At 41.8% G+C, this 21,177-nt stretch overlaps 1 protein-coding gene across 1 annotated transcript in view; it reads left to right on the forward strand.

Annotated features, from left to right (window-relative positions):
- Window positions 1-20,268, forward strand: part of PLBD1 (phospholipase B domain containing 1) — a gene marked incomplete at both ends in the record, with an annotated part of 35,786 nt that extends 15,518 nt beyond the window's left edge. Inside the window, 9 exons of the mRNA XM_079535349.1 lie at window positions 119-202; window positions 1,952-2,090; window positions 7,111-7,275; window positions 9,721-9,865; window positions 16,192-16,392; window positions 16,501-16,641; window positions 17,651-17,836; window positions 18,686-18,792; window positions 20,101-20,268. Coding sequence (XP_079391475.1) covers window positions 119-202; window positions 1,952-2,090; window positions 7,111-7,275; window positions 9,721-9,865; window positions 16,192-16,392; window positions 16,501-16,641; window positions 17,651-17,836; window positions 18,686-18,792; window positions 20,101-20,268 — 1,336 coding nt within the window. The remainder of the gene's footprint in view (window positions 1-118; window positions 203-1,951; window positions 2,091-7,110; window positions 7,276-9,720; window positions 9,866-16,191; window positions 16,393-16,500; window positions 16,642-17,650; window positions 17,837-18,685; window positions 18,793-20,100) is intronic.
- Between the last annotated feature and the right edge of the window lie 909 nt (window positions 20,269-21,177).

The following is a 21,177-nucleotide window of genomic DNA, read 5'->3' on the forward strand; positions in this document are numbered from 1 at the left end:
CTGACTTTGTGGACTGTGGTGCTTATTTGCCAACGTTTAGTAATAAGTGGGGTAGTGTGGAAGAGGGAAGGAAGGTGAAAAAGAGTAACTTTTTTTGTTTTTTTTTTTTTTCTTTCAGGCATATGTATGACCATGCTGCAAACATGTATCCACAATTAATTAAAAATCCCACAGTTCGAAGTGGAGTTCAGAATTTCATGGCGTATGTATTTAGTTACCGTAAAAAACAATAATCAAGATTTAGGGTTGGAGTATGAGTGAATGTTTGAGTTTTTTAAAATTCTTTCCTAAAAGCTAAAGAAAATATGTGCTTACTTCTGACTGTGTGGCATTCGTGTGCGGGGGGAATAAAAAATTCTCAACAGAAATGAAGAAGGGAGTATGCCCTTTTCTAATTCTTTCAAGGAAATATTTAAAGCTGTAGTTAATGCCAACTGATTCCAAAGTCTAGTCAAAATGCTTTCCCAAAAGCTGGTATTTTGAATGCTTCACTGAATAGTGTGGTCTTCTGGTACCTTAGTCTTTCTAGCATTGTGCGTTCTTTCATTCCACTGTGAGATTAGATTTTTTTTATATTCTACCACTGAAGTAAATTGTCCTCTCATTCAGGAAAGTCCTAATTCCCTTCTCTCTTCAGCGGTATAAATCAAAAGTAATTATGCTCAAATAGTAATGCAGCTACACTGCTTGGAAACCAAAAGTTGAAGAAAAGCCACGCTAGGTACTAGAAGGCTCAACTGTGATTAGCATCTCCTTAGACTTGTGTTTTCTTCCATTATGAATCCTTCTGTGAAACTTGACTCACTCTTGCAGATTAATTATGTTTCACCTTGTTGTGTTTTTTTTTTTTTTTCTGATGCAAGGGGTTACATATCTGAATAATTCTGTTGTTGTTGCACTTACATCAAGTAAGTGCATTTGTTGTTTTTGGTGTATGTAAATAGAACAGAAAAAAAAGTTTTACCACTCCCTTCCTATAATTGTATCCTCTCTGACAGAAAGATGAAGTAGGTACCATATCCAAGTTTTTTTGCCTGTGTAACTCAGAATAGCAGTTATATTATATATTATATAATAGCAGGATGCACTGATTATCATATTCCCATTTCCTCTGACATAGTTCTTGCACCTTCTTACTTACAGACAACTAAACTTGGGTGATTTTGTCAGCCATATACTGCTGGAAGAGTTTACTTCCTTGCCAGATTTAGTCCCTTTTTTTTTGGCTATACACCAGATAGATGGATAGAGAGAGGCCCAGAAGTCATGCTCTGGTCCTGGCTTATTCTGATAACTCAGGTTTTTCTGTGGCCCTTTGTGCACAGTGAAAGAGGGAACTTTGGAAAATGCGCATAGTGCTGACTGCTGTTGTCCTTGGGTCTGTTCAGCTTCTGTTGTGTCATGCTGTAAACTTAGGTTATTTGGGTATTGACTTCTTGGTTGGGTTTAGCACAGGGAATGATTGTGTTTGGCCTCCCACCTTTTCATCATGAGGAGGATTATGGTGGTTCTTAAGCAGTGTTTAAACACTGCCACCAGAAAGCCTTCATTGCACTTATTCCCAAGGGAGAGAAATGAGGGGACTTCAAAGGTCCACATATTTTATCCTCAAGTAGGCATCTGAAAGGGAATTGTTCACCTTACGTGTCAAATGCTTGCTTCTCTTTACTGATTACGAGACTATGCTAGATCTGACATACAGATGGAATCCATCTCTTCCTTTAGCTCTGAAGCAGGGTATGCTAATAACTGTTGGGTACATTGCATGGATCTGAACACTTGCACCCAAAGGATTCAACCTCTGAATTTCCAAAATACGATTTGGCTCAAAACACTAGGAAAGTTTTGATATCTGGATTGTAATACAGGCCTGCATTTGTCCCTTCCCTGCAATATCAGTTATACTCTAAAGCAAAAGCAAGAAAACCCCAACCTGTTTGTTCCTCTGCAGGAAACAAGATCAATGGACAAGACAACAAATCAGAAATAATAAGGATGACCCCTTTTGGAGGCATGCTGGCTATATTATTGCACAGTTGGATGGTCTGTACATGGGAGCCCTCGAGTGGGCTAAACTACACAAGCAAACAGTAAGATTACTGCATCTCTTTTTTAGTAGTTGGGGTTGGGATGTCAGAAGATGAAGACGTGAAAAGGGAATCTGATATTATAAAAGAAAAAATGTATATGAAAACTAGTGAAAAGCATTCATTCTGCATGTGATTCTACAAAAGCTTCAGTCACTGCTCACTACAGATTGTTACTGAGCTCTCTTGTTGTGTCACCACAGACCTTTGCACTTAGAACTCTGTCCTCTCATGTGCTGATTAGGTTGGGAGTGGCTTTTGTACTCAAGTGTGAATGTTGGAAAGATAGACACTTCTCTAAGATGTTTGCTGAGCAATTGTTACTGAGCAAATGACCCTCTTGGTATGAAGAGTAGCTGCATCAGAGTGAAGCAGTAAATAGGGAGCATGTTAAAAACTTTCATTTTTGTTTTCAAGCCTCAAAGTTGCTAGATTTTAAGGGATATTTTACATTGCTAGATGGTTTTCTGTTTTCCACAGCTCTTGTTTCAAACTGTATGGTCAGTGTTGTGGCAGGCCAAATGGGAGGTTTTCTTTAATTAATATTATTTTTTCATGATTGGTTAGAATTGTGTTCCGGGTCATAAACTTGTATGCAGTACCAGAGCTCCTTTAAATTCAGTAGAGCTGTAGTAATTACAAATGTCTTCTTAAGTCTAGTATGTCTAATAGGTTCCTGAGTGTGAGAGGAGGACCTGAGTAATTACAGTTGACCTTTTGCTTTGGTTCATTCATAATGAGAATTTAGGGAAGATAACAGTAAGGAATCATCAGCAATTGGATTTTAGTAAAATGCATGTCATCTCTTCTTTGCATGGTCCTTGCTTTGTGGCTTTCTTGAGTAGGAACCAGTTCAAACTAAAAGAAAAGATTCTTGACAATAATGAAAATATCCATTCTGGTGTGTCTGAATTATAGGGAAGATATTGAGAAGCCATGACTTTCTAGAACTATAATTCCTTTTTACAACACTGTAGCTGCAGAGCCCTGCAAATCTGATCAGTTTTTTTTTTTTATTATCTTTTTTTTTTTTTTTTTTTTTTTTTTTTTTTTTTTTTTCTGCTTTGGAATGCTTTAGATTTAGCTGGGTGAGAAAACTGCTAGTTTGTGTCTGAGCTAATTCCTTAAAACAGGCACATCCTACCTTGCAGCATATTTTTATTGATTGTTTTTGTCTGTGTAGTTGGTATTAAAAGCACTGACCTGTGAAGTAACCAAATCATTCTGATCCTCTTTCAGACAGGGCACATCTCATCAGCACTACCTACGTAAAATGGTGCATTCAAGTGTAATTCAAACATGTGGCTCAGATTGAAATGGCTGTCCTTTATTCTTGAGCTGTATCTTGTGTGTGTAGGCACATATATATCTACATGTGTATGTGCTCATATATAAGTGTGTGCATATATATATTTATTTTCCCAGATACGCTGGGAGCAGATGGTGGGAATTATTTCCAGTCCTTGCTGCTCTCACAATTTTGGCTTTAGGCAGTATCACCTAAGTTGGGATGCATATCTTTCTTCTCTTTCCCAAAGCAAAAATTTTCTGTGTGTCACTTCAGACAACAGTTTCCTCTGTTTGCCAGAGCCAATACGTTAACATCAGTCTCCACCTCCTGAGTGCAGTTTGGACAGCTGTGCATAAATGGGAGCTGGATTTTGTAAATACAGATAAATAACACTCTAAAACATTCCACTCCCTGCCCCTTCTCCCCACATTCAATATTTTTACAGTATCCAAGTGAAGCACCATTGTATCTGTCCCCAACGACCAAACCTTACTGCAGAGAGAAAATTGGTTTGGACACTGAGCTGCTTAGTAGTAGTGCTGATACATAGTTTTTATTTCTTTCTGTATGGAGCATACAGAAAGTTTTGTAGTGGACTGTTCAATTTTTGAGTTTTCTCTTGTATCATGCAGGGCTATTCTAGGCAGGCACTTCATTCAAACCTGCATGAGAGCAATGCTCAATGGAAACTTCTGTATCTTGAATTTGATGTTCACCAGTATCATTGAGAATTGTGTCAAAATCTGAATACATTTTCATGTTAAAGTGTGAAATTATTCCATCTGGTTGGACAACATTTTTTATTCAGTAAACAAACCCAACCCTTTTGTCAGGACAATTTCTGAAGGAGGGGCACTCAAAGAACATTAAGCCTTTTCATCTGCCTAATGCTCTACCAACGCTGTGATTAATCTTGGGCTTGTCTACACAGGGAAATTATTCTTGAATAAGGAGGTGTAAGTTTTAAATACTGCAGTGACTCCACAACAGCTCTCTATTTGTACTTGCTCACTTATTATGGAGAATGCTCATGCATGGAGAGGTCATTGAAAGGCAATTGTTACAGAATATCTAGTCTATTTTATTGTTTCTTGCAGACAAACACTTAAGGCTTGTTCTCTTGCCTGCTACCTTTTCTAAGTTTGCCTCCTTACAGTTGGTAGTAACTTTACATTGGGAAAGAAAAAATCAGTTTGACTTTTTTTCACTTTTCAGGATAGTAACTGAGAATATGTCCAATATATTTTAGGTAAAGAACTTTTTCTCTTGTCATGGCTATATCATCTCACTGCTTATCAGTTTAGCACATTCATTCACTCTTATTCAGGATGCATATGAGGAGTTTTCCTGACAGTGCTATGAGAGATGGGAGAAGGTGATGAGGTTACAGTATGCCCTATATTTTGCACTTGTTATGAAGTATGCTTATCTAATTCTTGCTGGTGGGTTTGGATTAGCATCTTAGTGAGAAGACTTCTCCACGTGGCTTGGAAAATCAGGTCTAGTTATTCCCCAACTCGGGCTTTCAGCCTGGTGAGAGTTGCATCAGTCTGCTCCTGAAATTCCCACAACTGGCATGCATCACAGATGCCTGAGTATCCTGTTTGAATGCATTGTTTTCATGAGAAGCTCTTGCACTGAGCATGTCAGACTTCTCTAATTCACCTGGCTAGCATCAGCCTAGAACACAAAACCATTTTTTTCCTTGCAAAGCTATGGCATGAGTTCTTTGAGATAAGTTGGAATGAAAATTGCTTGCACTTCAAAAGGGAAATGAAAACAGAACTCCAATGGGTACTTAATGACCTAGTTTTCCTCTTTTACTTCTCAGTTTTGTCTGAATTTGGGAGATAGCAATCTCACTCAGTGGAACACAATGAATTTACATATTCTTTGCTGCTTTATTCAAAGGGATCTTTCCTCCTAACTTCCTGGCCACTTTTCTATGATCATAGTGCTGATAGCTTCCTTCTGTAGCACCTTTGTTCTAGTTTGAATGGGCTTCCCAGTACTTAATGAATTTCTCATTTGAAATGGCCATGAGATAGCACATAAATGTGGATATATATATATATGTATTTAAATATCCAAGCAATTACAAGTGATGTTGCAGTGTCAGTAGATGTCACAAGCAAGGCAGGTTTTATAATAGAGAATATGGAGAGGGTAGCAGGAGGAGGAGAAGAACAATTCAAAAGTCTGAAGGCTGGTGGAGCACTCTTACATGCAATCCTGTTCCTGCCTCCTGGTGATAATATCAGCTCATCAGTTTGCTGCCTGACTTTTCTCTTATAGTAACGGTTGTAAACTGGACGTGAGAAAACAGCTTCTCTTCACAGCATGTTTAACTTGCAGTACTTTGAGTACAGCTGGATGGGGGAAAATGTGCTGAACTGTGGCAAATCTGTCTGTGTGGATTTCAGTGAAATAGCAGTTGTTGGGACTTGTCTGTAAATGATTCATACTACTGAGTTGCTTAAAACTATCTGAAGGTACATCTCTTGATTTTTATCAGTCATGACCTCTGCTGCTCCCTGTTTATGACCTTATAGCAATAGTATGATGAGCCTGAGAAAGGTAACATCCTTTCAATTTTGCTTTGGATTTTTTTCTCACACACTGTAGCTGCTGTTAGGAGTACATGATTTTATTGGTGAGAATAGCTTATTTCTATTGTAGTCTTGGTAAGCATGTGGGAAGGTTATATACATTAGGCTATATATATTAGGGTTTACATTATTTTTGGTTTTCCTGTTGATTATTTGCTCTGCCAAAGCAGTAGATGGATAACACAGAATTCAGCTTTCTGAATACAAAGTAAGTATTCTCTGAATTTGGCATTAACTTTTTTTTTGGTTGGTTGTTTTTGTTGCCCTTTCCTCTTATTTGCTGGGGTTTGTAGAGTTGATCTTCATGGTTTAGTAGTAGTGATTTATATTGCAAGCAAAATGCTTCCTTGCTATATGATTCTACAGTTAGTAGTCATAGCCCTATGCTGATCTGTGTTATGTTCTTTTCCTTAGGCCTTGCCTTAACTAAAGACAGCAAGAAAGAATAGGAAAGAGTTAGAAAATGGTCTTTGAAGGCTGAGATCAGACTTAAGATTTTATTTTTGAATAGGCAATGTAAGAGGACTGTGAAGAACACGTTGCTCAGTGAGGTGTGTATAGTTAACCATTGCTGTTTCTAGCTATTAGGGTTTTTTGAAAGCCTAATATTGGAGTGCCTTTTGACTGACTTCCTCTTTTCCGCTAGTTCCATGCTTTATTAGCACTGTTAATGTATTTCACTTCCTTCATTTGTTTTCTCCTTCTCAGTCCTAAGGTTGTTTTTAATTGCAGTCTTTATAAAAATCCCGGAGCTCACCCAAGTGCGTGCTAATAAAAAGCTTTTCATAGGCTTTTAATAAATACATTAAAAAAAAAAAAGTCTTATGCTGGAGTAACAGCAGACTAATTAATATGCTGTTCACAAAGATACACAGAGGTTTTCTAAATTACTGCTATTTTCTCTTTCCTTGGAAATGCTAGAATTGGTATTTCCACTAGAAGGGCTAAACCCTTAAAGATATTTGAGTGCTTCATTCCAGACCTTAGCTTGTGGGCCTTGAGGGAAGGTATTTCATAGAAAGTATAAGAGATTCCTTTGAGAAAGAAAAAAATGCTTAACAGGTGAGATTGTGTTGACGCTTTTCTATCTGAAAGCATTTGTTATGGTCTCTTCTTTCTTCAGCCACTGAGTGTCTTTGATGTCCAGTTTCTGAACGCAGTTGGAGACCTGTTGGATCTCATTCCTGCATTATTTGAGTATTCTGCACGAAGCGGACAGTGCAATGTCGAAGCTGGAGGCCATGGGAAATACCAGTGGGATATGGGTCACTGCTCTGCTCTCATCAAGGTGAGCACTGAGTTTCATTTCTAGTGATTATGTTGATTCACAGTGTTATGAGTCTGTGCTTCTGTAGTTTTCACTGTTTACGTTGTGTGTGAATAGACACCCTTGTCAATTAAATTGCTTTTATGAAGTTACGGTATGTACTTGCATGGCGTTTTGGGTTCAGTTTTGCTCATTGGTGTTCAGGGAGAGGGAAACAATAAAAACAAATGAACTCAAAACTCCAGAGACTGATAGTAAAAAGTTAGTATGATTACTGGGAGTGGGGAGCTACCGATGGGAAGAAACTGGAAGAGTAACTTGTTTTATATAGCCAAGCAAAGTCCAAAAAGGGATACCATGAATGTCTACAAATACCATGGCGATATTAAGCAGGGAGGGAGACAGTGCTGGTTGGTAAATACAGTCTTGAAATTGTATAGGTTGCTCTGAAAGTAATGCCTCCTATTTATTTCCATGGAAACTACAACAGATAAGAAGAGCACAGTAACACTATATGATAGAGCAAATTCTCAGCTGTGAAATATTATTTTTCAACATAGTCACCGCCATTAGCTATGCATTTTCACCAGCAATGAACAAAAGCCTGCATGCTATGCTTGTAAAAATCAGCAGAGGTGACCCATTGTTTGACACCTGCTACGACAGTGTCATTGCTAGGAAAGCGTAGCCCATGCAGTCAATATTTCCTTAGCACAAACAGATGGAAGTCAGAAGGCACCAAATCTGGATTATGTGGTGGGTCTGGTAGAACAGTCCAGCCATAACTGGTTATATACTCCATGGTCTTAAAACTGGTATGGAGCCTGGCAGTACTGTGTTGCAAGAGGAAGGTTGTCCTCTAGCCTGACTCTGTAAGTTTGAGCCTTCAGCTTAGTCAGCATTGCAGTGTAGCATTCAGTTGATGGTTTGTTTGAGTTCGAGGAAATTCAGAAGGACCACCTCTTTTCTATCCCAAAAGGCAGTGCACATCACTTTACCTGCTGAGGGCTGCATCTGGGAACTTGTTATTTGAAGTGGAATTCACGTCACCACTCCATGGACTGTTTTGATTCTGGCTCACAGTGGTGACACTGTGTCTCATCACCAGTAGTGATGTGATTTAGGAAGCTGTCACCATCAGCCTCGTATTGGTTCAATAGGTCCTGACAAACTTAGTTTTTACGCGTGGTGTTTTTTCTGTTCTTGGATGAGCATTTATGGGACCCACCTGGTGCAAACTTTCTGGTATTCCAACATTGCCGCCATTGTTTCCAACACACTGAAGTCAGTATTCAGCTCCGTACCCAGTTCCCTGGTCGAAATCTGCTGATTTGTGCAGATGAGCTGATTGAGACTCTCTTCGTTTTGTGGTGTGAGATCTGTGTGTGGCCATCTGGAATGCGTCTTGTCTTTCTCTTCACTGTTGCCAGTGCTGAAATGCACCACCCACTGCCTTGATGTGCTTACATCCACTGTTTGGTCTCTATAGCCGTTCAGCAATCAGCGATGAATGTCAATGAGTGCCATTTTTCCACATGCAGGAATTCAGTGACACACCTTTGCTTCACACGCACTTCCATGTCAGATGCCATTTTGTCAGACTGCCCCTCTGCTGCCCTCTGTCGCACTGCAACAAAATGTAACAATACTGGGGGAAGTTTCAGCCTCTACTGCTGTACCACCACCATCTGTCCCTGAAGCTGTGGGCCACCATGATAAAATAGGAGGCATTGCTTTCACAACAGCCCTCATAAAAGAAGTTTACTTAGTGTTAGCAGTGATGTTCTTGATAGCTTTCCAGTGAGAGTAGTGATGGATTAAAATGCTTTGAATGTAAACTTCTGATACATCGTGGCTGCAATTAATTTATTCAGCTAAAACTATCAATAACCTGGGCAGTGTACGGAGATCTGTAACCCAGAGCAAAAATATACATCTTAAATTGCCTACAGCAAGAGGTTTGAACTAGCAGTAAATCTTAGAACCAGGGAAACTGTTTAAGATGTGCTATCAATATGCATTTACCTTTTCAAAATAAATGTACTTGCATTTCATTCTGTACTTCATAATTTCTCAGAGGTATTCACAGAGAAAGAGAATGTTCTAAGTTAATATTTGATACGTTTGCGGAGAGCTGATTTGAATGCATCAACACAAGTATTCAAGAGTAAACTGGGGAAAGAAAACATGTCTTGTGACACAGGTGTCCTAAAAAGACCTGAATTGTTTAATTTTGAACAATGGCAACTAATTATTTGAAAACAACACATGAACAGGAATTATTTCCAAAGGTGTCAAAAATTCATTGTTTAGTGCACAGTTAAAAGGCACAAGAATCTGCTCCTTCTTGAACAGTGCAGTTTGTTAAGCTACTTAAAACAAGTTGTTCTCCCAGTTTCTTTCAAATACAAAACACACAAGGTATAATAGGACCTGAAATGGTTCATCATTCTGTTTGTTTTCCAGGTTTTACCTGGATATGAGAACATATATTTTGCCCATTCCAGCTGGTTTACATATGCAGCCACACTGAGAATATATAAGCATTGGAACTTCAATATAGTTGATCCATACACTAGCACCAACCGTGTCTCATTCAGCAGTTACCCAGGTAATGTCAAAAAAAAGACATCTCACAAGCCACTGAGAGGACAAAATGTCTTATCCAATTTTCAGTGTGGAACATCTTGTATTTTTTGCTGTTGGTTAATCACATTCAGCTCTCAGAGCAGTACTAGTTGAATATTCTACTACTCGCAGCGCAGGCAAGCTACTTTAGATCTTGCTTTGTGTAGTGCAAAGTCATTTCAACTACTGAACTTCTAACCTTGTCAATGGCATTCACGTGTCTGGTGATAGTGCAGTTTTGAACAGTTCTGTGTAGCACTGTGGCATGACTGTTGCTTGGAGATTATCAAACAGTAGCTGTTAGGAATTATAGAGACTTCTTTAATGTTGGGTGAGCAAACTTCCAGTCATTTTGTTCTCCTCTTGCAGCTTCTTTATTAATGTGGCAAAGGGGAGTGTTTTTACGCATATTTCACGTGTCAGAAATATATCCAGCAAGAACACTTCCAATCCCTCTTGGGAAGATTAGGCAGGAAATAGTATTCTCAAGTTTCCTGAAGAAATTGCCAGCACTGAATATTTCAGTGGTATAACATGTACTCTGAGCAGCTTAGCGTAGTACTGAAAAACACGGGGAAAAAAACACAAGAACAAATGTAGGACTCTTTGTATGTGTCAGCAACGCATACGTTTTTAAAGGTGGAATTTCAAAATAAAAAATTGCCAAGCACTCAGTCTTCAACTTTTTAAAGCAAAGTGTGTGCAGTAGGAGGTTATCTGATTCTGATGAAATTGTATTGGCTGATGGTTTGAGTCTGTGCTTTGATTAATTACTGTACTTGTCTTCCTGTGGAGGCAAGGGGTTCTGACCTTCCTCAATTGATCCACGGGAATATAACTTGTTCTGTGATTTTCACTTTAAGGAAGGAGTTAGAAGAATTGGCAAATGTTTGTAAAACAAACAGTCTTTCAGGAGCATGGAGTGTCTGAGGAATTTCAGTGCTTTTCAGAAGGAATTTTGTGGAGCATGTGTAACCTGGTAGGAAGTAAAGGCTGTAAAGGCCTGAGCTCTCTTCGTCACCTGAAAGTATCAGAGGTCATTCTGGATCTCGTAGCTCTCAGAAGAAATACTGCTGTGCATAGTGCTGTTCTTCTAGAGAGTGTAAACGTGTTTTCTAGCTACTGCATACTGTGCTGTGCTGTAGATTCAAGATTGGGATCAGGATCAGCCATGCAGAGTGACTTTTATTATTATTTAATATTACTGTTTTGTTAGTGGGTGTATATGCTGATTGGGTTATTCCTTTTGTGGATTCTTAATGCAGAGTGAAATATTTATGTTTTGACAGGAAAATAAACCACACTGTATGGAAGGTACCTGAAAATCAGCTGCTGCTGTGCTAAAATGATCCGAGTCTGTTTGTTACTGTACAGAATCCCAGTGTGCTTCCTTGAGCCTGGAGTCTGCAGGGACTTGTAAGAGAGGGCTTATTTTGAAGTTTGCCTGTTCCAGCTGGACTCTGACTCAGTGATATAGTGAAGTTTACTTCTACCAACAGAATTTAGTAAGAGCTGTTGCAAAACATAGTTCCCATGGCTGCAGTGGAGTTTGAGAGAGCTGTGGTATGACAGGTGCACTTGCTAGCCGCCTAATTACAAGGCAGCACCGCAAGCTAGGTGAGCACTATCCACTGACTGCAGCAAATCAGGTTAGCTGTGGGTGTAGCTCACAAACGTGCAGTTCTACAGAAGGTGATCAAGCTGTGAAGCCACTGGCCTGGTAGTGACCTCAGGACATCATGCAGGAAGGAGGGGACTGAGAGGTTCCTATGCTCTGTGTTATAATCAGGTGAAGCTGTAGATTTTCAGGGCATCTGACCATGGAATTCACAGGCCCTGGCCATGGTTCAGCTTGGCCATTGTACCTTCTCCCTGCATGCAAGTTCTTGCTCTTCTTCTCTGCCCTGACAGGTGCTATCTGAGACATTTTTACTGGTTCTTGGTAAGCTCAACTGAATAATACCCTACCCGATCCTCTTGAACATATAAGTATTGACTTTGGAGGGAGACAAAGTGTTAAGAGGCAGGTTTCTTTCTGGGCCTTCAATGACAACTGAGGAATTCATAAATTTCTGTCACCTGATGGTCTGGTTATGAAGTAAAACTGTCCAAAAGCTGTGTCGGAAACACTTTAAGGAGATGCTTGTATTCTGAGAAGGAATGTGCCAATTCCCTGATTTCTCCTGGAATCATGGAGTAAGATTTTTCAGTTTATTTACTGATTTTCAAAAGACAGGCAAGATTGTGAAATTACACTGTAAAAATCTATTTGTCATTACTCAATTTTGAGGATCTAAACCTATTAACTAAACATGATGTAGAACAACTTATGCATTATGCTACAGCTGTAAGGCCTTGTGCTTCCTCTCCTTTGTTGAGACTCAGTAGATAGGAGAACAGCCTCGAAGTGCAGAGTCCATCTCTTCTGCCCCAGCAATTCTTGCCAGCATGCTCAAACCGTGCTGCTTCAGTTTGTCTCCTTGCTGCTCTCCTCCTCGCAGAGCAACGGTAGCACTGGGGGAGTGGAGGGGTGGGGGGGGGAGAAACTACCATGTGGGAATGGGAATAGTAAGCCCTGCTTTTGGAGAAGGATTCATCCATTCTGCAGCTCATTTCCATGCTAATCCTAAACCTCACTTGAACCCTTGCTCACACTTTTAACTTTCTTTTCTGTTGAAAGCATATGTAAAGAGCTACATGCAGAACAGCTGTGCAAATCTCTGGAAGGGAGGAATGACTCAACTCTGACGCCAGTGTTCTGTTGAGACTAAGTACGCAATGTAGCTAGTGAGTTTCTTCACAGCAGAAAGATACAGGCCATGTTATGGTTATTCACAGCTGTTAGTGAAACTATGCTCATTTGGAGGGATAACAAATGTGATGGCATGGAGTAGATAGACAGGTGCAGGACAAGTCCAGTAAAACAGCAGAGCTAAGAGCAATCAAAATGCCCCAACTGTGCAGTCACTGTTCTGTACTGCCTCACTGAGCCATAGGAAGTAATGAGCCCTATTAGCTATTGAAAGTTGTTGGTTTCCTTGGGCAGCAAGAGAAGATAGGTTTCCAAAATCCCCATCTGCTTGTTGTTAGTCTTGAGCCCCATTTAGAAAAGGGAACCTACCATTTGGACCCAAGCATGATGGGTTGGATAGTGACCCCCTTTTTCTAGATGAGCTGCAGTCTTGTTCTGTTTCTAGCTGCTCAAACACAACAATTAAGAACTTTATAGCAGCTTTGCACCTTTGGCCTGCTGTCAGGATCTTCCTTGGTTGAGACAGGCATGAGATAGCACAAGGCCATTCTGATGCATGGCTTTGTGCTGCTGAGGCAGGATGAAGAGGAAAGATGTCCTTGCTTTGAGGAGGAACGACACATTGAAAGGGCATTAGGCCTTGTATTCAGTGGACTGGCAAATTCTCCTCTGCTCGTGAATTTTGCCAAACTATTTCTTGCTTACCAGCTCCCTTCAATATGTACCTAAAACCTGGGGATGAGCAGGGAAAAGTATCTGATCCACTTTATGGCTCTGTTATCTCATCTCTGGAATGGTATGTACTATTGCTTAGTGCCTGGGAGAGGTTTGCAAGTGAAATGAAGCTGGCTGTGCAGTCTTGGAAAAGCAGCTCCTAGTGGGAAAAGCAGCTCCTAGTGGGATTAAGAAAATTCAGACAAAGAAGGCAGCTCCTTTCCCACTGTTAAATGTGCCTGTAGCCCAGAGCAGTGGACATTGTGGCCAGGAGCTACTCTCATCCCTGGGAGGTAATGTCTAGACATCCTGTCTCTGACTTTCAGACTGTAATACTGCACCTTTCTGTACACCAATGAGCACAACGACCTTTTAAAATACCAGAAAAGGGGGATGCCATCTGGTTGATAAAGCAGCTGCTACCTCTTTTGGAACAATAGCTATCAGGAGCATGGTACCCCTGCATGCTATGCAGTGTGCTCCCCAGGGAACTCTATGGCTCAGATTTCAAAAAGTGTTTTGTTTTGCTTGGCTAATTAATAGTACTGTGAGTGAAGCTCCAGACTCTAGAAACTTCAGTATTCCAGAAACTGCATCTAATGATTAGGGCCCTGAAAATGCAATCAGAAGTGCTTTTATTTGTTTTTGTGTAGGAAGAGTCAGGTCAATTGACAGAGGGAGAGGGAAAAAAAAATTAAGATTGAGAGTAGCTGATAAAAATGAGAGATGGATTTACAGAGAAAATATGTCACTGTTATCTCTTTGTACAGTTTACCTGGAAGACAGTTTCAATTACAGCAGATTCTTGTACATAGTGAAAAAAAATGAGAAGGACATGAGGATATCAAATAGCTCTTGATATCTATAGACTTCACCTGGGTTTATTTTTGTGGCTGTCTTTGTCCATGGTAAATCTGTCATACGTGTTTAACTTCCTGTTGCCTCAGGAGTGCCTGTACCTTAAGTCGTAATGACATATGTTGTCTCTGGATAATTGAGCTAGTAATGACGTATCACGGACGGCACATAGTATTATAAAAGCAGTGCAGGAGGAAACTTGGTAAATAGTAAGGCCTAGAAAAAAAAGCCACTTTTTTTCAGCTCAGTTTAGCTTTGCAATTTACAGAATCTCGGAACCCCTCAGTAGGGGCTGGAAGGGCCCTACCCGTGTTGGTCACATGGGACCTACGGTAGGTAGGTCATGTGGGATGTACTGTTGCTTAATGCCTGGGTGAGGTCTACATTAGAGTTCACACTTCAGTTAATTCAGCTTCTCAGTTTAAGTTGGTTTGAAAAAGATGAAAAAGCTATTCAGTTTATTTTGAAGTGGGTCACTTAGCGCTGGTACCCACATGGGCATTGGTGCTGTGTTGGAATCAGTTGTTTACCAGCTCCATTTCTGCTCTCTTTGGACAAGCACATGACTTATTATGCAACAGCTTATCTCTGGAGTAGATAGTTCTTGGTATAAAATAGCCCGACAGAGCCAGATTTAGAGTGTTTCCTTTCTTGTCCTTATTTACTTGACATAGTTTTGCTATTTGTATGCTTTATTTATTGCTGCTGTTTCTGAGAATAAAGTACTAGGACCCACAGTCTGCCAGGGTGCTCTCCCTGTTCTATACCAGTGTGTCTTTAGAGAACAGGTGACTATAAAGTATATTTTCCTGGACCTGTTGTGATTTGAGGTCTTGGGACTTAAAAAAATTTTTGCTGAAGTGAAGCCCTTAAACATTGCTGGAAGGAGGTCTGCCTTTTGGTGAGAGCCAAGGACAAGAGGCAGGACTGAGTTGTTTTTCTGGCTCTCACAGGTTGCTGGCCTTGCTTTGTTTGCAGAGCGTATTAATGAGGCCTTCTGTAGATGTCACAGTGGAGCTTAAGTATTAGGCTATTACACAGAGACAATTTTAGCATTTTGTACTCTTTGAAAAAGAGTGATGTCACTAAAAGCTGACTAGCAAGAGACCAGGTTCTGGATGACTTTTCCATCAGCAGCTCAATTAACCACATTTCCCCAGCCTGGTGACTGCCAGCTCTGTATCCTCTGGAGAATCTCAAATTATTTCTTCTTTGTAAATAGTTGCCATGCTACCCATGGCTTTACAGCTGACATTTGCAATTCTGCTGCAGTTGGGACTAATGCTTCTATTGGCATGTAGCCTGGGAAGGGATCCTGCTCAGAGTCATGGCGGCATTGAGTTTGGCTTGGCTTTTCAATGGCGACACATCGCAGACAAGAGTAGGTAGAACTTTCTCTCACATGCAGGAGGTGCCTTGTAATTTGAGTTGCCGCCGTTTCTTGGAGACATTTTTTAGAATAGTTAGATTGGAAAAGATTAAGAAAAAAGACTTTTCTGCTTAGCTCATTTAGTCCAGAGAAGATTCATTCAGAACAAAGAAACAAAAAACTCTGAAAACTGGTTGATGAAGATTTGTTTGTGGAGTTGTGTTACGTTTTTTTTTTTCTTTTTTTTTTTTTTTTTTTTGTTTTTTGAAGAAACTTCTTTGTTAGAAACAAACACTTGTACACCATGTAATTCCTGGAAATAGCCACTGCTTGACATGTGAAAGGGAAACAAGTGGAAAAATGTGAGAAACAAACCTGAAAACAAATGCTCCAAACAAAGGAAGTTGTGTCTGTTGAAAGCATGACAAGGGAGAAACTGTGCTGACAGTGGGTGTATAGTGCTAGCAGAAATTGCCATCTCATCTTTAATATTTTTATGGCTTTATTTAAAAGTTGCACATGCACTCTCCTTTATGTCATTCTGTCTTGGATTGCTTTGTTCTGTGAATACAACAAGGGTTCAGAGATAACAATTTTTGTGTCATTGTTATTTAAGGCTTTTTAGTGTCCCTGGACGACTTTTACATACTAGGCAGCGGCTTGATAATGTTGCAGACCACCAACAGTGTGTTCAACCAAACCCTCATCAAGCAAGTGGTGCCTGAATCCCTGTTTGCTTGGCAGAGGGTCCGCATTGCTAACATGATGGCAGACAATGGCAAAGCTTGGGCAGAAACCTTTTCAAAATGCAACTCTGGTAAGTACACTTTCACTTGAACCTTGAGAGAAAGAATGTGTTCCTTCCCCCCCTCACGCTCCTTTTCTTTCCCAGACAGGGCATGTAACTCTTTGTTCTCGTACTTAGGGACCTACAACAATCAGTACATGGTGCTGGACCTGAAGAAGGTCAAGCTACAGAAGAGCCTCGATGACGGTGCGTTGTACATTGTTGAGCAGATCCCAACCCTTGTGGAATATTCTGATCAAACAAATGTTCTCCGGAAAGGTAATAGCTCCTGTAGTGTTTGCTGGCTTAGGAAAACCATGTCTTTGTGCTAGCTGAGTGTGCTTTGTGCATGGAAAGGGCTTACTGAACACTAGTACTGAGGTTCAAGTTAGAAGGCCTTGTGTGAACATCCCTCCGTTCCCACACTGTCATCCCTAGGTTAAGCCTGTCTTAGGCTGAATACTGCACTGTCTGCGTGGATTCTGTAGTCTTGCAGAGCCTGGGATGCAGAAGAGCTTTTCACTCTGCTTAGGTCAACTGCTTCTTAACCCTCAAGTGGCAAGTGTGCATCTACCCCCGCATCTCCTTACCCTCTGCGCAGCCACAGCTTTCCAGTCTCCACTGCTCAGTAGCGCATCTGTGTGTTCTCTGCAGACCTGTCTCCTGCTCACCCCTGCTTGCTTCATGGTTCCTATATATCTGTTCATCTCCAGTTTTTTTTTGTTTCTCCCCAGGTCTCTCTTTCTAACTGCTGCTTTGGGACCCATGCTCTGTTACGAATGTGTTTGTTTAGGAGTTTTTATTTATTCTTTTTAGTTGCCATCTGTCTTCATTGCACAGTGCATTATTGCATCTCGGTGAGTTGGGAAGAAGGGAGAAAAGGGAGAGCATTCACTGAAGTCTCATGCAGCAAAGCTAGGTGGCAGGAAAAGACCTTTCCTTGCAAAGCCCCGGAGGAGTGTAACCTCTACAGGAGGGCTGTAGCTGATCTGTGTCTTTACCTCAGGCTCCTGCAAGTCTGATCTCAGCTGTTCCGCAGGATGAGTCCTCAGGGTGGAAGTCTGGGGGCGGGTTGCCTGTGTGTGTTATGCAGGGAGTCAACCCCAGTCATTCCAGTTGATCTGTTACCTTATTTTGTTTCTTTCAAACCAGTTTGACGTGTTGTTCCTCGAAATGCTGTTAAGGCAACGCACCATGGAATATGTGTTGGGTTTTTTTTTTTGCTTTTATTCAAGCAAGAGTGTTCAGCTTTTCCAACTGTCTAACAGGTTATTTGTTTCCCTTGCAGGTTACTGGCCTTCATACAATATTCCTTTCCATCAGAAGATTTACAATCTCAGTGGGTATGCGTCATATGTTGAGAAGTATGGGCTGGATTTCTCGTATGAGCTTGCGCCACGAGCAAAAATCTTCCGTCGAGACCAGGGCAAGGTGACCAACTTAGAAAGCATGAAGTACATCATGAGATATAACAGTAAGAAATATATTCTTGTGTTTTGGAGCTGATCATAAAAAAGCAGTGTTAATTTACTTTTATTATAGTGAAAAGTGTTACTTAGATTAGTTACACTGCTCTAAGTGCAGAAACGTGAAGTGAGTTTGGCTTCTGCCCACCTTTTCAGCTCCCGCAGTCCAGGAAGGAGAGTCTTCAGTAGGTAATGCTCAGCTCTGTTTTTCCCTGACAGGGTTCTTGTTACTGGATTAAAACCAGCATAATTAACTTCTGCCTAAGCCCGTCTCTCAGTACAAATAGCTTTGGATGCTATATTTTGATTCCCAATTACAGGGAGCACACTGATTACTGTGCTTGGGCATTGAGAGGCCTCTCCCAGGGTGTGGTATTGCTACTGATTGGGTTATGAGTAGCAGCATGCTCGCAAGTGTTAAGACTTGTCCTTCTTCCCTCTTGCAGCTACTGCAGTGGGTATTTGAAGGCTTTGCTCCTTCCGCTTACTTTGTTCCAGAACAGGAACAGGAAGGCTCTCACTGCTGCACTCTTTGTTCCTTGCCTCCCACTCCTTTCTGTTCTGCTTTTTTGAGGAGTCATGAAATTCCTGCAAACTTTTGTCCCATGGAATTAGGGGTGTTTGTGGTTAGAGGTGGGCAGCAGTGCCCCTTGGATGTACAAATAGCTAAATCGACTTAGATTTGGAACTTGCCTTTACACAAGCACTGGTTTCTATCTGAAACCTGGTGAGAAGTATGAAAGCAATGTGATAAACTGTGTACTTACTAAGGGTTTGGGGACTTGAGAAGTAGAGGACTTTGCGTAAAGGGACTCATTTGTTTCCTTTTCTTCCCTGCCTGCACCATTCCTCCCCAGATTACCAGCACGATCCTTACGCTGAACACAATCCCTGCAACACCATTTGCTGCCGAGAAGACCTGAATCCTTCCTTCCCAGTGCCTGCAGGCTGCTATGACTCCAAGGTAAATAACCCCAATTTCTGTCTCTGCCAAATGTTTGCTGCAGTCTCTTTGTGCTCTTCTCACACCTGTGGTGTGTTTTCCTACATTGGGGTGGGCATGGCCAGACCTGCTTCATCTCTTCACTCTGTCTCAGTACTGCTCCTCACCCTGACACCAGTCCTGGTACATTGGTGTTGCAGAGGGTGCACAGGGAAATACGCAGAAGAATGTTGTCCATGGGAACCTGTTTTGTTTAGGGGCTAAGCCCTGAAGCTTTGCAACAGGATGAGCCTGAGTGAAGGTTGAAATGAGTCCTTACGTTGCTTGGAGGAAGGTAGAGAAAATGATTGTTGCACACTCTGGGCCTCTTGGTCATGGAGGCTGCTTGGTTGCGTCCCCAGAGCCCACAAGAATGTGTCTTTATCCTCCTTTTAATTTTACCTTTACAAAAGCCTTGCTCTTTAGTGAATCACCCTGCTCCATGTCTTCACCTCTCTGCAAAACTGCTTTGAGCAAAGTTTGCCAAGGATCACTTTTTTTAAGGAAGGAAACATGGGGAAATCCTCGGACCCACTGTGTTGGAGAAAGCTGTAGTTCTTCTGGGCAGCCTGTGTGGTTTTTTCACTGCGAGGGGCAACACCTGTATGTACAGCTATTCAGCCCTGGCATTCTGGTAGATCCTGCGAGGTCCAGCCACCTTCTCGGGGTTGAGTTTGAAGACTGGAATGGGAGCCCCTTTGGGCACTACCAGAGCTGAGTGTCTCCCCTCAGCTTGCTCGAGCCCAGGCTAGCCTGCCTGCTTGCTGCAGGAGCTCCCTGTTGTTACATTGTGAAACCAGAAAACTGCTGTATAGAGTTGTCTGGCAAGGGAGCAGGTGCCTTTGACAGCAGTTAGACTGGGCTGGGCTGTACTGGGAGGTAATGAAGAAACAGTGGGGGGCTCCAGGCAGTTGTGTAACTCTGCTGCCCTTGTCTGACAGTTTCCAAGGGATGGATGAAGAGCTTAACACAGCAGAGCTTACGCTAGATCATCTTAGGCTGCCCTCATGGCCTTTTGGGGTGCCCAGACACAGAGAGGACTGCTGTGAAAGTGGATGCGCTGCTCTCACCCTGGATAGTGCAAAGGGCTGTGTGTGCTTTCTGCTGCCCCTTCACTACTGCCTTTGTGGCTGAAGATACCTGTGTGCAGGGGAGGAATTCTGCCTGAGCAGCATGCGTTTCCCCTTGCTCCTTTTCTTTGCTGTGCTGTTTGTTACCAAATCTGAGCTGTTTCTGCTATGGGATGGGTGCATGTCAAACACCAGCCAACCATTCTGTCCTTTATTGCAGGTGTCAGATTTCCGCCTGGCCTCAGCATTCACGGCCACTGCCATCAATGGTCCCCCAGTGCAGGGCGGTCTCCCGGTCTTCACTTGGAGGCGGTTCAACAACACACACCATCAGGGCCTGCCTGAATCGTACAACTTCAAATTTGTCACCATGAGGCCAATCTTGTAAAATCAGCATTGATATTCCAAAATGGGATTTTAACTTTTTTTCACGGAAACTTTCATTCCTGTGTGTAATAAATCCAGCTGGATGTACACATCCCCACGCCTTGCCTGCCCCTCTCCTGCTCTGTGTGGCACAGCACGTGCTCTGCTCCTCTGGGCTGTCTGGGTGGCCCTTCAGCTGGGATGGATGGGAAACAACAGGCGCCGTGCTGCCCTTTGTCCATCTGAGCATCATCTCAGCCGCTCCCAGAGCACGAATGAACTGCTGTGCAGTCATAGAAGTGATCTGTGTCTAGACATAGAAGCTGTCTCCAGGACTGGTCTGAGCCTCGTGGCTTTAACTCTGTGCTGGCTTCATGGCTGCCTTTAGTCTGAGCAGTGCTGGCAATGTGCTGCAAGTTGCTTATCAGCAGGGAATGTTACTGTCAAAGAGTCACAGCCATGCTCTCCATAGCAGGTAACTGAGCCTTCTTAATTACATACACAACAAATAAACAGCTCTTTCCTCTTGGCCTTGACAGTCCAATTTAAACAGAGCACAGTACCACCCCAAATCGTGTAGGCAGAAGTGTGTGAGGTTTTGGCAAGGGCTGGGGAAGGAAATAGGTTACTGCATATTGACTGACACTTTGCCCTAAATATCTGGCTGTCACATTGTGCTTGACATCTGCCAAGGGGCAAGGGAGACCAGAAATTAATAAGGCAGGTTTTGCTGAGGCTCAAAATCAGTGCAGAGAACAAAATAATTTATTTGCTGGAGCAGGAGGAAGTACGTACGAGGCTACAGAGAGCATCTGCACTGCATGAGGACTAAGTGGCTGCAGGGGTACACATAAAACTGCTGTACATTCAGCTGTTCTGCTGTTGGACGGAGAATAAATATGATGTTCTCTTGATGCCACATATGAGCGAA

The sequence above is a fragment of the Tetrao urogallus genome, assembly GCF_951394365.1.
Source record: "Tetrao urogallus genome assembly, chromosome: 1".
NCBI classification, from domain to species: Eukaryota; Metazoa; Chordata; class Aves; order Galliformes; family Phasianidae; genus Tetrao; species Tetrao urogallus.